The sequence below is a fragment of the Camellia sinensis genome, chromosome 1 (genome assembly GCF_055761805.1).
Source record: "Camellia sinensis isolate YWXY chromosome 1, ASM5576180v1, whole genome shotgun sequence".
Taxonomy (NCBI): Eukaryota; Viridiplantae; Streptophyta; class Magnoliopsida; order Ericales; family Theaceae; genus Camellia; species Camellia sinensis.
In genome coordinates this window covers 245410053-245425732 of record NC_138961.1, presented here as the reverse complement: position 1 = coordinate 245425732, position 15680 = coordinate 245410053, and the positions used below count along the sequence as shown (strand labels likewise).

Here is a 15680-nt window from a genome sequence, read left to right as displayed (position 1 = left end):
AGATGTGATATTTTATCTTATTAAATTAAAAAATTTATTTTATTTTTTGTAACTATTTTAATCAAAAAAAAAACTCCAAAACTCACTTTCCAAACATAGAAATGGAAGCTTAACCATCACTCTCATCTTATAATTTCAGCCGTGTGATCAGATGCACTAATCAACGGCCACAAATGAATTGGGCCCACACCCTTGTCCTTTTCACTGCTAATAAAATGCCCAAAGACCCCATTTTCAAAACACTCAAAGCAAAAACAACCCATCTTTCTTCTTCTGCTTTCGCTCTCACACTCTCTCTCTCTCTCTCTTCTCTCTTTCTCTCTCCTTTTCAAGCTGCATGGAGTTTGGTGCAAACTTCAATGAAAATCCAACTTTCTATCAAAGTTTTTCCCCGGAAAAAAACTCCAAACCACAAATGGAAAATGGGCTTTTAATCGGATCTTCTTCGCCGAATGGGTTGTATCAAAATTTTCCTAATTTTGATAAATTTCCCATTCAAGGCTCTTCTTCCTCCACTTTATCTTTGGGGGTTTTGGCTCCGTTTTATGATCCATTCGATCCATTTCAACCTTCATCGATAAATGGATGCTCAAACAATCGTTTTCATTTAAACGCATCGATTCCTTCTGGATCAAACGGTGCAAATCATGTCATGCATGGCGGTCAAAATGTAGGGTTCTTGAACTATCCTCCAAGAATTTTACTGGAGGCGTTGAATCAAGGTCAGACTTTTCAACCAAAAAATTATCAAGCATTCGGATCAACGAATGTGAATCTATCGGATGAAGTTTCATGCTTAACAAAGGAAGGTGGAAATCGAAAAAAAGTTGAATCCAAGAGGAGAAGGATGCATCAAAAAAGGACTAAGAAAGTTCATCAAACCCCCATTATAGTTAAAGGGCAATGGGCTACGGAGGAGGATAGGTGAACTTCATTTTATAAATTTTCTTTTTCTTTTTCTTTTTTTATTTTTTGAAATGTATTTCTTCTCTTTTAGATTGTTTGGAATTATTTGTTCTCTCTCTATTTTAATTTTCTTGTTTGGTTTTGTGTTTTGAATTATCATTTTTTTTTTAAATTTTCATTTTGCAGGTTATTGGTGCAATTAGTGAAGGAATATGGAGAAAAAAAATGGTCTCACATTGCTCAAATGTTGAATGGGAGAATGGGGAAACAATGTAGGGAGAGGTGGCATAACCATTTAAGGCCAGACATCAAGGTTTTTCATTTCTTCTTATTTATTTATTTATATATATTCTATATAAAAACATAAATGCATGTACACATATAGTTCATGGAGTGAAACATCAACATTTTCCTTCTCATGCGTGTACACGCGCCATGCACTAGAAGATAAATACTTTTTTATTTTTATTTTTATTATTATTATTATTATTATTATTATTATTATTATTATTATTATTATTATTATTATTATTACTACAAATATCACTTTGCATAAAATATAAAGTTAGTTCTTTTTTCTTTGAGTTTTGCACACATGCTATACCCTAGAATATCAAGTTTTTTCTTTTGTTTCTATTACTAGCATAACCATTTAAAGCTAGATATTATGGTTTTCTATTTCTTCTATTTTTTTCTATTCTATGTATGTGCACACACGCCACACGCTAGATTATTAGGATTTTTATTTATATTATTTGCGTAAAAACACAAATATGCATTCACACACTGTTCATAGAGTGGAATCAAGCCTTTCATTTTTCTCGTGTGCGCACACATTTTATGTGCTAGAAAATAAATACCAATTTTTAGTACTTCTATTAATCATTTTTTTTCTATGCACACGCCACGCTAGATTATTAGAATTTTTATTTATATTATTTTCATAAAAACTCAAATGCTCATTAACACACAGTTCATGGAATCAAACATCAAGCTTTTAATTTTTCTCATATGTCCACACATGCTATGCACTAGAAAATAAATACAATTTTTAATACTTCGACTATTAATTCTTTCTTTCTTTCTTTTTTTTTTTTTTTTAACATGTGTACAAGTGCCATGTGCTATATTATTAGTATTTTAATTAAATCCTTTGCATAAAAACACAAATACGCATTCACAAACAGTTCATGGAGTGGAACATCAAGCTTTTCATTTTTCTCATGTGTGCACGAAAAAATAAATCAATTTTTTAGTACAACGATAGAGAATAGATACATTCAAAAGAGAGCATATTCATGTCATTACCTTATTAATATACATTGGATACTTCAAAATACGTATCCGATATTTTATATTAATTTTGAAAAGTATCATGTATTTTTTGTACAGGTCACATATTCAAATTATTATGAAATTCAAATTGTTATTGTTAGAAAAAATGCAATAATAGTTTTTTAAAAATATTTTCTTATTTCTTACTAAAGTTAGTTATTAACTCTTAAACTAATATATAATTCTTAAATTGTTCTTTGAAATCATATATAATATAATACTAGAAATTATAAATAATAAAAAAAAAATTAACGCATCCTGTCGTACTTGTATTGTAATTTTTTTACATGAATGACCATTTGTTTTTTTAAATTTTTTGCTACATTTGTAGAAAGATTTATGGAGTGAGGAAGAGGAGATGAAGCTAATTGAGGTCCATAGACAAATAGGTAATAAATGGGCAGCCATTGCAAGGGAAATGCCAGGAAGGACTGAAAACACCATAAAAAACCATTGGAATGCAACAAAAAGGCGGCGATTTAGCAAGCGTAAAGGCCAGTACAGCTCTCTCTTGCAGGACTACATCAAGAGCTTGCCTTCAGATTCAACTGTCAATGATGGTCAAAAAGGCCCATCATCCGATTCCAACTTGCGAATCCTTGATAATACCGACTTGGAAGAAGACAATAAAGATCAGAAAGACCCAACTTCTGATTCGGATAAGGTAGCGGATTATCAAATTTATGAGAAAATGGCTGTTGAAGAAGATGATTTTGGATCGATGCTCAATGAGAGCAATAAAGCAGAGTTGGTGATGGAGATGAAGATGATGCCAGCCGGGTTAATGGATAAGGAGATGAGCTTTGATGTTAATACTAAGGATATGGTGTTGTTGGAGATGCTCTGTCAAGGAATCTTTTGAGCTAGTTGCTAAGTGGTGTTCGGATGTGTTTTATTTATCTCAATATCTCAAACTTTTTCCTAGTCTTTCAAATCCATGTGGTTTTGGCGGGAAACTGAGTTTGGTTGTAGGTTTTGTTTGTCATTTTCTGTTTTGCTTTGCTTTGCTGTAGTGTTTTGTTTTGCTGTAATAATATGTTAATAGTTTGTGTCAAAAATTGGGGTCCAATTTTGTGTACTAAGATTTGTTAAAGATGCTCCAATTTAAATGTTAGGTGATGTTAGGAATACTAAATTTTCTACCAAATAAATGAACAAATATCTCACATGGATGTGGGGTTTGCAATTTTGTGAACCCCACACCCATGTGAGACATTTGTTTATTTATTTGATAGAAAATTTAAAACTTTTAACATTTTCTTTAAATGTTGAAATGTCTCTCTCTTTCTCTCTTTTCTTGCTTAAATGACCCATTCCAGTTAGCATACTCTATAACATTTGACTATTTTTTAAGCTAAGTTATAATTTTAACTCTTGTAATTTTATTTAAATTTTACTTTAGTCTTTATTATTTTAAATCGAACAATTTAGTTCTTACACTTTAAGTATAATTTTAATTGATTCTTCTGCTCAAGTTAGAGATTAAAGGATCTTGGGCAATTGCCCAAGTAGTCATGAAGAGGGTACTTAGGTGTCAAGGTGAGTGAAATTTCAGATTTGAATCTATGGAGAGACATTTGCATGTGTTGTAATCTAATTACTAGCATACTAATTGCTATCTTATAACCAGGAAAAAAAAAATACTTAGAGATTAAAGACAATAATTTTATAACACATGTCAATATTTTCAGGTGTAAAAAATGAACTTAAAATATAAGGACTATATTATTCAAACTAATGTAACAAGAATCAAAATAAAATTTAAATTAAACTATAAAATTAAAAATTTGTAATTGACCTTTTTTTTTCTTTCTTTCTTATCTACAAGCCAACTCACTAACAGCTCTAATAGAGCACAAAAAAGAGAAAATTGTGTTTAGTGATGATGCACTAACTTATCCAAAGAAGATGCTCTTTTAAGTAGATTTGTGAAGTATTTATTATTACTATCTGTTGTTAGGGTTTTTGAGGTTTAGTCATTAATTGGTATTTTGTTTGATTAAACAAATCACATGAACTATGTGACAGCCCCTAACACGAGATTAAGCCCATCCCACAAATAGTAGCAAGTGTGACCAAAACATGAACTTGTATGCCTCCTCTATTTATTCAACATTTCATGTGCATTTCTGTTAAAGGAAAAATTAAATTTTAATTATTCATTTGTCACAAAAAATTTTATGGAAAAGTATTTCAAGGTTCTTGAGAAATTATGTATTTTTTGTGGGATAAATTTTAAAGGAAAGTAAATATGAGTGATCCCACACCCATGTGAGACATTTGGTAAAATTTTTGGTAGAATTTTTGGGGCCTCTAGCATTTTTGATTTTTTATTATACGATGATAAATAATGCAAAAATTTGTGGGAAAAAGGGTTAATTTTTTTATCTCCTAAATTATCATTGTTTTTTATATTATATTTTTAAATTATTAATTTTATTTATTTATTTTGATCGGCAAAGAAAACTTTATTGATGAAACACATACAAAGTACGATAAATTACATCAACAAAGAGGAGCTTTGAGCTAGATAAAGCTCCAACTTCCTAGTTGGTGAGAAACCAACGAGCAGAGCAAAAACAAAGACAAACAAGAGCAAAAAAGACAGATCCTGAGCAAAGTAGCAAAACAACCCGCAGTGCATAGCAGACCAACAGATAGAACCATGACTATGTAGCAACACCTCTGTTTGAAACACCAGAATCTAACGGCAACAGATAGCAAAAACAAACATCAACAGATCCTGAGCAAGCTCCAACCACATAGGAGATAAGAAGAAGGAGAGTAGTAGCAATCACTATATTAACTGGAAAGTCAAGCACTTCCCCTGATCTATCTCCACTTGAAAACAAGATCATCAATTGTGTAGGAGAATTTCTTAATGGAAGCTTTAAGCCAAAGGGCTAATTTGAATTTGATGAATTCAAGTAGACCAGATGAGTTGGGTTGTGCGTTAGAAAATATACATTCATTTCTGTGCTTCCAAAGTGACCAAAGAACAATTAATGGGACGACTCTCCAAATTGACCTTTCAAGTTTCTAAAATTTACCACCCATCTACCAAGTAAGTAGACCATCAACTAATTTAGGAATGCACCAATGAAATCCCCAATCTCCAATCACTGCAAACCAAATTAACCAAAAGAAGGGACAATGAAGCAAGACATGAGTAGTAGGTTCCAATTCAGAACTGTAAAAGGGGCAGAGGAACGAGGCATTGGCCCTGTTTGGTAGAGCTGTGGAAAAGTACTTATAGCTTATGCCTTAACAGCTTATAGCTTATAACTATAAACATAAGCTGATTTCTAACTTATAAATTAAGTTTCTCCTGTCCCACTCAAAGAATAAGCTGATTTCTGACTTACAAAAAACTATAAGCTGCATTGTTAAGCTAAATCAGACACATCAAAATAGCTTAAATTAAGCTGAAAGCTGAAATAAGCTGAAAAAAAGCTGTACCAAACAGGGCCATTGTTGTCAAGAATACCAATCCTGAGCAAAAAGTCTAAACATTTAATCCTATTTTTTCGGCAAACCAACAGAAGAATAAAACTCTAGGGGAAAATAAAGAACTCCAGATAAGCTTATAGGTTATGAGATGGGGGCTTAGGAGAGAAGAGCTGTGAGAATAAAGAGTAGAGACAGAGAACTGGCCTACAGAAGCATTAGACCAGACCTAGCAGTCTACAGAATCTGTATACAGAGAAAGAGTTGAGGATAATATAGCATTCAGTCTAGCTTCTTCAGCCAATTTCCAAGTATACAACTCTCTTCTATGGGGGAAGTTCCAATCATTTGGGCTTGATTTCCTAGCAAAATATTAGTGGAGAGAGCCTTCCTGGTCAATTGAAAGGTTAAAAAGAAGAGGAAAAACAGATTCCAGGCAAAGGGCACCACACCACCTATCAGACCAAAAATTGATTTCGTTGCCATTCCCCACTTTGATGATGCAATTGTCCAAAAAGAAGTTGAAAATAGGCCTGTTAAGAGCCCCAATGGATAAGATGTCACTCCACATTCTAGAATGCTTGTAAGAAGGCTTCATTGGAGGATGCCAACAATTGTCCTTAATCTTATATGTACTGCAAACAGCTCTCCTTCAAAGTGCATTGATTTGGTTTCCAAATTTTCACCACCATTTGAGTAGTAAACAATCATTGACCCTTCTAATGCCTAAACCCCCTTGATCAATACTCTTTGTAACCTCCTCCCATTTCACTAGATGAACTTTCTTTTTGAGATCACTACCACCCCATAAGAATGCAGCCTCAATCTTTTCTATTTCTTTAGTCACTTCTTCAGGCATTTTAAATAAATAAAGAAAGTAAACAGGTAAGCTAGAAAGGGTAGATTTGATCAAAGTTAGTCTACCTGCAAAGGATAGCAATTTTCTCTTCCATCCAGACAATCTAGATTTGATTTTGTCAATCACAGGCTTCCAAGTAGATTTCCTGCCAGGATTAGCACCTAAAGGCAGCCCCAGAAATTTTATAGGAAGGCCTTGCACCTTACAGTTGAGAAGATTAGCAAAAGAAATCATAATATCTTCAGCCACACCGACACCACACACAACGCTCTTGTGGTAGTTAATTTTGAGACCCGATAGTACTTTAAAGCATCTGAGAATTCATTTAATGGATGCCAATTGATCCCAATCAGTTTCACAAAAGAGAATTGAATCATCGGCAAATTGCAAATGTGATATAAGAATGTTATTAGTCCCAACTTCCACACCATTAAGAATACCAAGGTTAAGTGCTCTGACCAGAAGAATGTTAAGCCCTGCAGACACTATGTTGAATAGGAGAGGTGAGAGTGGATCTTCCTGCCTAAGGCCTCTTTGGGGGAGAATTCCTCAGTAGGTGATCCATTCACTAGAACGGATATTCTTGCTGTAGATACACAAGCTTTCATCCAAGAGATCCATTTATCCCTAAAGCCAAAGTTGGTCATCAAAGAGAATAGAAATTCCTAATTGACAAAATCATATGTTTTCTCAAAGTCCAATTTAAGAATCAATCCTTGCTTTTTGGCCTTCTTCCAACCATCCACCACTTTATTAGCAATGAACACCCCATCAAGAATATTTCTTCCTCCTATGAATGCAGCCTGAGTTTCACCAATGATTGAGGAAAGCACTGATTTCAATCTGTGTGATAGAACTTTGGCCAAGATTTTGTAAATGGATCCCATAAGACTTATAGGTCTATAGTTAGATAAACCAACTGGATTTTCTAACTTGGGAATGAGAGTAATAAATGTGTTGTTAATGCCATAAGTGAGCCTGCTGTTGGAGTGAAACTCCTTGAAAAATTGTATTATGTTCGGCTTCATAACCTTCCAGAATTTCTAATAGCACAATAGGTTGAACCCATCAGGGCCTGGAGCTTTGTTGTTGTTACAATCTTTAATTGCTGCTAGGACTTTAGTTGCACTGAACTCAGCTACCAGATGTTGAGAAACATAATCTGCTTCAATAGTATTGAACACCCCTCCCAAAATAGGTCTCTTAACCCATGATTCAATGAATTGAGTCTTGAAATGGTGTAAAACTTGCTGCTTGACCCTGTTAGGTTTCTCAAAAGACACACTATTAACTGAAATAGAGGTAATTAGATTTTTACTCTGCCTGGTACTAGTAACAACATGGAAGAACTTAGTGTTTTTATCCCTATTGAGAGTCCAGTTCAGTCTAGATTTTTGATGCCATATCCACTCTATCATTCTGTAAAGTTTCCACATCTCATCTCTAACCACCTTTCTTCTTGACTTTTCTGAAGCAACCAGTGCCGTTTCCTCTACAATGATGTCCAATGAATGTAACTCTTCCTCTAATGACTTGGTTTTGGAATGAATATTGCCAAACAGCTCAATATTCCAAGATTTTAAGATCAACTTAAGATGCTTGAGCTTTTGATAAAGTATGAATCCAGACTAACTAGCAAAGGTAGTATTTGACTAAAAGGTAACAAAAAGTTGAGAAAAATTGGGATGGAGAGTCCAAGCATTAAGGAACCTGAAAGGTTTTGGCCCCCCAATCTCTGTCATCCTCCATCATCAGCAAAGGGCAGTGGTCTGAAATTAACCTGGGCAATCCCCAGAGTTTCATTGTGAAATTAATCAGCCACTTAGGACTGAGCAAGATTCTATCAATTCTACTCTATTTCTCTAATTCTTGGGCATTGCACCCAGTGTATTTTCTTCCACGGAGAGGATTTGCCAATGAACTCATTTAAGTGTTTCATTCCCCTATCCCTCCTAGAGCATTCTACCCTTTCACTCGTATGCCTAATTTCATTGAAATCTCCATCCATGCACCAAAGAAGAAGATTTAAGCTTTAAGAGATTACCCCAAAAAGTGGATCTGGTGCTAACATCATTGGGTGCATAAATGTTGAGCAATACACAATCAAAGGAATTGTATAAAGAACCAGAAAGTAAAATATACCTCCTATTGCAGCAGCATCCAGAGAGAGTGAAGACAGCAGGGTCCCAGATACATCATAGCTGTAGACACCCCATTTTTGACCGACCTTAAGACTCAGACGTCACCGATTGAGTGCTTGGTGACGTTGCATATCGTGCTCATTCAGAGGTTTCAGAGTCTCGGCTGCGAGCCTTGCCTCCGGACTTCCGGACTCTTTTATGCTTTGCCTCGGTTTGCGAACCAGGCTCTTTTTTCTCTGTTTTCTCTTTCCGAAGGGAGGGAGAGGTCTCGTAGATCATCTCTCAGTGGCCGTAGGCTACGTTTCGTGGTCATAGGCCATTTTTCCCGTTTGGAGTTCGGTTTCCGGTTTTTCAGAGCCGTTGGCCGTGTGCCTCGGTTCAGGACTGCTTAACCACTTCCGTTTGCTTCGGTTTTTGGCATGCATCTTATTTGCTCCCTTTTGAAGGACACTACGGTCTGAAAAACCAACTTCGTGGTCGAACACCACTTCCGGTGCCTAACAGTCAGTTTTCGGGGCCTCGGGCTGCGCGTTTCGGCCCCCGAACCTTCGTCTTGCATCGGTTTGGGTTCATTTTTGGCAAGGACCTCTGTTTCATTGTTAAGAAGGTTGTAGAAGGGTGGAAGGTCAGTAATTGTGCTGACAACCAGTTTTATTCCTCCATCGCCCTCCGTCGCCCGTTTTTCTCACTTGAAAGCCAATGTTGAACACCCTAAGGCCACTTTTTCCAGCCCTAAACCACATATTTTTGTTGTACACACCTGGGAGGCCACCAATATCATATGGCCGGCCAGTAATTGTGTGTGACCCTTTTGAACCCCTCCTAAAAGTGGCCTTGTCTCTCTCTTGGTTTACTTTCTCCAGTTTTTTGACCACATGGTTGTGTTGTGCACACATGAGAGGCCCTCTTTTTAGCATGGCCGGCCATTAATCTTCATTGAGCCTTTTGACCCTTGGTCGGCCGGCCATGGGGATGGCCGACCAGCCACCTAAACCCTAGCAAACCAGTCGGCCTTGATCCTCTCTCCAAGTACATTACAAATATGTATTTTGTTTCCCCCCAGATTGTGTATCCGGAGGGGTTGCACTTTTGGGGGGAAACTTGAATCCATTTCCCCCCCTTTTTTCCCCCCTTTTTTCCCACACTTTTGCCTATATATCAGGCCCTCCAGCTCCCATTTGAAGGGTTACAAATTTTTCTCTAAGCCTCCTATATTGTATCTCTCTCTCCCTACACTCCAACCCTCAAAACCTCCCAAACCCTACACCATTTCTACACCACCACCATCCTTTCCAACACTTGGAGTTGGTTTTCCAGAGCTTAGGAGCACCTTTTCTCAAGCCAAGAGCTGCTGGAGCTTGGTCTACAAGGGTGAGTCTTCATTCTCCCTCTTTTGTGCTTTATTTTGTTCTATATCTAAGCCATAATTGCTTACTTTTTTGGGCTCCGACCCTAACTGAAAATAGTCATTTTTTGATGTCTTTTTCATGTTTGTTTTAGGGTCCTTCCATGTTTAAGGTCTCTAGCTACCACTTGCTTCTTTACCTCTCTTGTATGTCTCTTTCTTCCATAGTATTTTAGGCCTGTTTGTAAACTGTTTTGAGCTTAGTTATAAACTGTAAAGTGACTTATTTTGAGCCCTTCTTCGACATTGTTGAAGGGCTCTTCACTGTTTGAGGCTTCCTTTTGTCACTTGCCTCTTTATCCCTCTTTTGGCCTTATTTTTGCATGTTTTGTTAGCCCCTTGTGCTTGTATTTTTGGGCTCTGGTCTGAACTGTAAATAGCCTTATTTTGACCCCCTCTTCATGTTTGATCAAGGGACCTTTTCTGTTTGAAGCTCCCTTTTGGCTCTTTGTGTTTAAACCTGTTTTTAGGCCTTATTTTGCATAGTATTTTAAGCTTGCATGTGCACTGTTTTGGGTTTGATCATAAACTGTAAAATACCATGTTTTGGGCCCCTCTTAAACTTTGTTGAAGGGCCCTCCTATGTTTGAGGCCAGAAACTATCACTTGCTTCTTTGTCTCCCTTTTGGCTTATTTCTTGCACAATGTTTTAGGCCTGTTTGTGTTTAGATCCGTGGCTTGTTGTAAACTGTAAAGTACTTCATTTTGAGCCCCTACTAAACTTTGTTGAAGGGCTCTTGGCCATTTAGGGCCAGTAGATGCTACTTGCTTCATTATTTCTCTTTTGGGGCCATTCTTGCATGTTAACTTAGCCCTATTTGTGTTCACTTTTTGGCCTTGCTTAAAACTAAAAATATGCATGTTTTGGGACTTCCTTCATTCTGTATTTATGCTTCATATTCAAATAATGCATGCTTTGTATAGCTATAAGTCATTCCATGCGCCTAGTTTCGAGTTTCAGGTCTCATTTCATGCATCGAGTCCCATGTTTCCATGTTTCGGGGCTGTTTTGCATCATATTTTGCTATTGAAATTTGCATGCTAGTATGCCATATTCCATGCCTTGCCATGTCTTGTTAGAGTGGCATTTTGTGCCTTAGGTTCGGTTCTCGGTTTGCGTGCATGTGTGCACGCATTTCGAGTATCTCATTTTCATCTCATGGCTACTTATGTGAGTGTGGCTGAGGTCTACTCGTGTTGGTGTAAGTCCATTGTGCATTGTGTATGCCATTTCATTTCATAGTATTGTGTATGCTAGGTTGTATGTTAGCGCATTGTGTATGCCATGTTATCTCGTGCATCGTGTATGCCATTTCATAGCATTGTGCATGCTAGGTTGTATATTAGTTGCATTCATGCATGTCATGCATATTGCATTGTGTTTGGGATAGGAGTTAGCCTGAGCACAGAAAACGAGGTACGTTTCGTACTCCGAGTGACGGAACGTATCTCAATTCCTGGTCGCCGACACTCCGGATTACCCATGATGGAGTTTAGATTTTGTTGTGTTTATATGTGCATTCATTTCATATTGAGTCGTACAATTCGAATCCTCGGCCATCATGCATCGAGATGCATGATTGGTGGCACGAGGATCGAAGCATGCATACATTTGTGAAAATACATTGCCATGCCCCTTTCCTGCTCTCTGTTGCAGCAAATCAAGAATCAGCAGTCTTCCGGGGCTTGGTGCGCTTTCTAAAAAATTATTGCAAAATAGAGGCTAACCGGGGCATCGCAGTGGATTTCCGCACAAAGCAACCCGGACATGCATCATTCATCATCCGAAGCAGCGTCGAGGCAGTCCCTAGCTTGCATGCTCGTTTACAGCTTACCTAGTTTAATTTGTTAATTAATTAGGATTTTGTAATTATTTGGACTGTAATACTTATTCGAGACTGTATATTATTTATTCGGACCCTCTGCGCGAGGGCAATGTTGTAATAAGTGTGCGTGTGTGTGATGTATGTCTTCCAACCCCACGTCTTTCTCCCTTTTATTTACCCACTTATGATGGTTAGATTAGGGCATGTTTCAATTAGTATACAGTATGATAGCATGTTTGCATTCATTCATCTGTTTTGCATGCACCGGGCTCGACGCATCATACTAACTGCATTGTATTTTCAATTTCAAGTTGAATACATGTTAGCTATAGCATTTCATATGCCATGTTTAGAATAGCCGAGCCTGCTATAGTTGTATTTTTTGCATGTGTTGCATTAGGCATTTCTGTATAGTTAGGATCATGCATGGATTTCTAATTAGCTTCTGTTTTGGCTTGGAGTACTCGGTAAGTTTTATGCTTTAGCATCCTTGCATGCGTGTGAGTGACTGCCATGAATAACATTCTTACCATGAGGCTATATGCTTATGTGATATAACTGCCTGAATGCCTGTGGGTGAAGGTTGGGTTATTTGAATTGGAACAATTCATCAAATGTGTGTTTTAAGCCCACTAGATAGTGGCAAAATTATGTTTTTCTAAGCCCACCCGAGGGTGGCAAATCCACGTCTTAGCCTACTTGCGGGTAGCACCATCAAACAAACATGAAATGTTTTGTTCCAATTCAAGCGATCCAGTCTATACTTGTATGCTATGCGCGTCACATAGTAAATCTAGGCTAATAACCGGAATAAGAACGCATAATGTTTTCAAAAATAGATATGATGGTTAGTAGAGGCCGATCTTTGATCGGGTGAGCGGGGGTGCTCACGAAGTGACCTTCCCCAATCGTACCCAAGTTCCCGAGCCGAGGCAACTTTGGTGATGACGGACACGTGGCCTTAGGCAAACGAGTCAGGGTTTCCTAAATTTCTCCAAAATAAAACATTTAGGTGGCGACTCTGTATCTGGCAAAGCAGTCCATGTTTGGCACTTCTTTCAGAATCTATTTTCTCAAAACGATTTGTCGGATTTGGGCTCTTTGGTTCAGATTAAGAACAATGACAATTTGAGATTCCTGAACTCTAGTTCACCCCAAAATGAATAGAACGGGAGCTCGTCCCTCCCGGGGCGTTCGGGGACGTCTGCAATAGCCCTCCTGCTGTTCCTTCAGAATCAATAGACATAAACTCTATGTTTCTACTCCCCCATAACCTTCGAACATCAATATCAAATATCACTGCCTTTTTGGTCTCTTGAAAAATAACATCTATATGTCTATCCTTTAGGAGCTTTTTGATTCTTTCGAGCTTTTCTGCCTTACCCATACCCCTGATATTCCAAGATAATAATTTCATAGAAAACCAATCAATACACTCAAATCGCCCATCTATAGCCATTTACTACTGTGCCTTCCCCTCCTTGTCAATTCTTTCCTTGTCCTTTAGCTCTGGGCCAATAATTTTTCTAAGAACAACATCTTTTTTCCCATTATAATTGATACCAAGAGTTTTCCCCAATTGTATAGTGGCTGTAGCTTTGGTGAGTAGATGATTCCTCAAAGCAGAGTCTCCCTCTGATAAATCTAAATGTGCTAGATGTAGACGTCCCCGAACGCCCCGGGAGGACGAGTCCCGTTCTGTTCGTTTTTGTTCGTGTTGGGCTCACTACAGTTCAGGACTCTCAAATTGTCATGGTTCTAAATCTGAACCAAAGAGTCCAAATCCGGCAAATCGTTTTGAGAAAAAACAGATTTTGAAAGAAGTGCCAAACATGGACTGCTTTGCCAGATACAGAGTCGCCACCTAAATGTTTTATTTTGGAGAAATTTAGGAAACCCTGACTCGTTTGCCTAAGGCCACGTGTCCGTCATCACCAAAGTTGCCTCGGCTCGGGAACTTGGGTACGATTGGGGAAGGTCACTTCGTGAGCACCCACGCTCGCCCGATCAAAGATCGGCCTCTACTAACCGTGATATCTATTTTTGAAAATATTATGCGTTCTTATTCCGGTTATTAGCCTAGATTTACTATGTGATGCGCACAGCATACAAGTATAGACTGGATCACCTGAATTGGAACAAAACATTTCATGTTTGTTTATTTTGAAAATGGTTTGATGGTGCTACTCGCAAGTAGGCTAAGACGTGGATTTGCCACCCTCGGGTGGGCTTTAGAAAATATGATTTTGCCACTATGTAGTGGGCTTAAAACTCACAGTGAATGAATTGTTCCAATCCAAATAATCCAACCTTCACCCACAGGCATTCAGGCAGTTATATCACATAAGCAATTAGCCTCATGGTAAGCATGCTATCATGGCAGTCACTCACACGCATGCAAGGATGCTAAAGCATAAAACTTACCGAGTACTCCAAGCCAAAACAGAAGCTAATTAGAAATTCATGTGTGATCCTAATTATACAGAAATGCCTAATGCAACACATGCAAAAATGCAACTATAGCAGGCTCGGCTATTCTAGACATGGCATATGAAATGCTACAGCTAACATGTATTCAACTTGGAATTGAAAATACAATGCAGTTAGTATGATGCATGCAAAACAGATGAATAAATGCAAACATGCTATCATACTGTATGCTAATTGAAACATGCCCTAATCTAACCACCATAAGCTGGTAAATAAAAGGGAGAAAGACGTGGGGTTGGAAGACATACATCACACGCACGCACACGTATTACAGTTGTGCCCTCACTCGGAGGGTCCGAATAAATAATATACAGTCCCAAATGAATAATTACAGTCCAAATATGTACAAAACCCTAATTAATTAACAAATTAAATTAGGAAAGCAATAAATTGGCATGCAAGCCAGGGACTGCCTCAAATCTGCTTCGGGTAATGAATGATGCATGCTCGGGTTGCCTTGTGCGGAGAATTCCTCGCGATGCCCCGGTTTGCCTCTGTTTACAATTGTTCTTGGAATACGTGCCAAGCTCCGGAATGCTGTCAATTTCTGATTTGCTGCAACAGAGAGCAACAAAGGGGCATGGCAAAGTATTTTCACATATGTATGCATGACTACTCTTCAAGAAGTGTAGTCCTCGGTCCTCATGCCACCAATCACGCATATCGATGCATGATGGCCGAGGAGTCAAATTGCACGACTCAATATGAAATGAATGCACATATAAACACAACAAAATCTAAACTCCATCATGGATAATCCGGAGTGTCGGTGACTGGGAATTGAGACACGTTCCGTCACTCGAAGTACGAAATGTCCCTCATTTCCCGTGCTCGGGCTAACTCCTATCCCAAGCACAATGCAATATGCATGACATGTATGAATGCAACTAATATACAACCTAGCATGCACAATACTATGAGATGGCATACACAATGCACGATGTAACAAGGCATACGCAATGCTCTAACATACAACCTAGCATACGCAATGCTATAAAATGAAATGGCATACTCAATGCACAATGGACTTACACCAACATGAGTGGACCTCAGCCACACTCACATTAGTAGCCATGAGATGAAAAATGAAACACTTGAAATGCGTGCACACATGCACGCAAACCGAGAACCGAACCCAAGGCATAGCATGCAACACTAACAAGGCATGGCAAGGCGTGAAACATGGTATGCAAACATGCAAATTTCAGTGCTGAAATATGATGCAAAACAGCCCCGAAACATGGAAACATGGCACCCGATGCATGGAATGA

The 15680-nt window shown here is 37.9% G+C and overlaps 2 protein-coding genes across 2 annotated transcripts; one reads left to right on the top strand and one right to left on the bottom strand.

Moving 5' to 3' along the window:
• The first annotated feature begins 271 nt into the window (after positions 1 to 271).
• LOC114287790 (uncharacterized) lies at positions 272 to 3299 on the top strand. The gene is made up of 3 exons (XM_082869327.1): positions 272 to 924; positions 1093 to 1219; positions 2573 to 3299. The coding sequence occupies exons 1-3, from the start codon at positions 338 to 340 to the stop codon at positions 3101 to 3103; spliced, it is 1245 nt and encodes a 414-aa protein (XP_082725453.1). The 5' UTR covers positions 272 to 337; the 3' UTR covers positions 3104 to 3299.
• Positions 3300 to 7590: 4291 nt separating this feature from the next.
• On the bottom strand, positions 7591 to 13378 carry LOC114287789 (uncharacterized). Its single transcript, XM_082921870.1, has 3 exons — positions 13194 to 13378; positions 8258 to 8327; positions 7591 to 8151 (listed from the first exon to the last, which is right to left on the bottom strand). Exons 1-3 carry the CDS (start codon positions 13376 to 13378, stop codon positions 7591 to 7593), a joined length of 816 nt encoding a protein of 271 aa, XP_082777996.1.
• Positions 13379 to 15680: the final 2302 nt, after the last annotated feature.

Excerpts from the sequence above, each read along its gene's own strand:
- LOC114287790 (XM_082869327.1), top strand. The coding sequence starts at position 338 with ATGGAGTTTGGTGCAAACTTCAATGAAAATCCAACTTTCTATCAAAGT. Across the intron at positions 925-1,092 it reads TGGGCTACGGAGGAGGATAG|GTTATTGGTGCAATTAGTGA; the intron begins GTGAACTTCATT and ends TTCATTTTGCAG. Across the intron at positions 1,220-2,572 it reads ATTTAAGGCCAGACATCAAG|AAAGATTTATGGAGTGAGGA; the intron begins GTTTTTCATTTC and ends CTACATTTGTAG.
- LOC114287789 (XM_082921870.1), bottom strand. The coding sequence starts at position 13,378 with ATGGCTATAGATGGGCGATTTGAGTGTATTGATTGGTTTTCTATGAAA. Across the intron at positions 8,328-13,193 it reads TTTGATATTGATGTTCGAAG|GTTAATTTCAGACCACTGCC; the intron begins GTTATGGGGGAG and ends GGGATTGCCCAG. Across the intron at positions 8,152-8,257 it reads GGGGGGCCAAAACCTTTCAG|CTCAAGCATCTTAAGTTGAT; the intron begins GTTCCTTAATGC and ends CTTTATCAAAAG.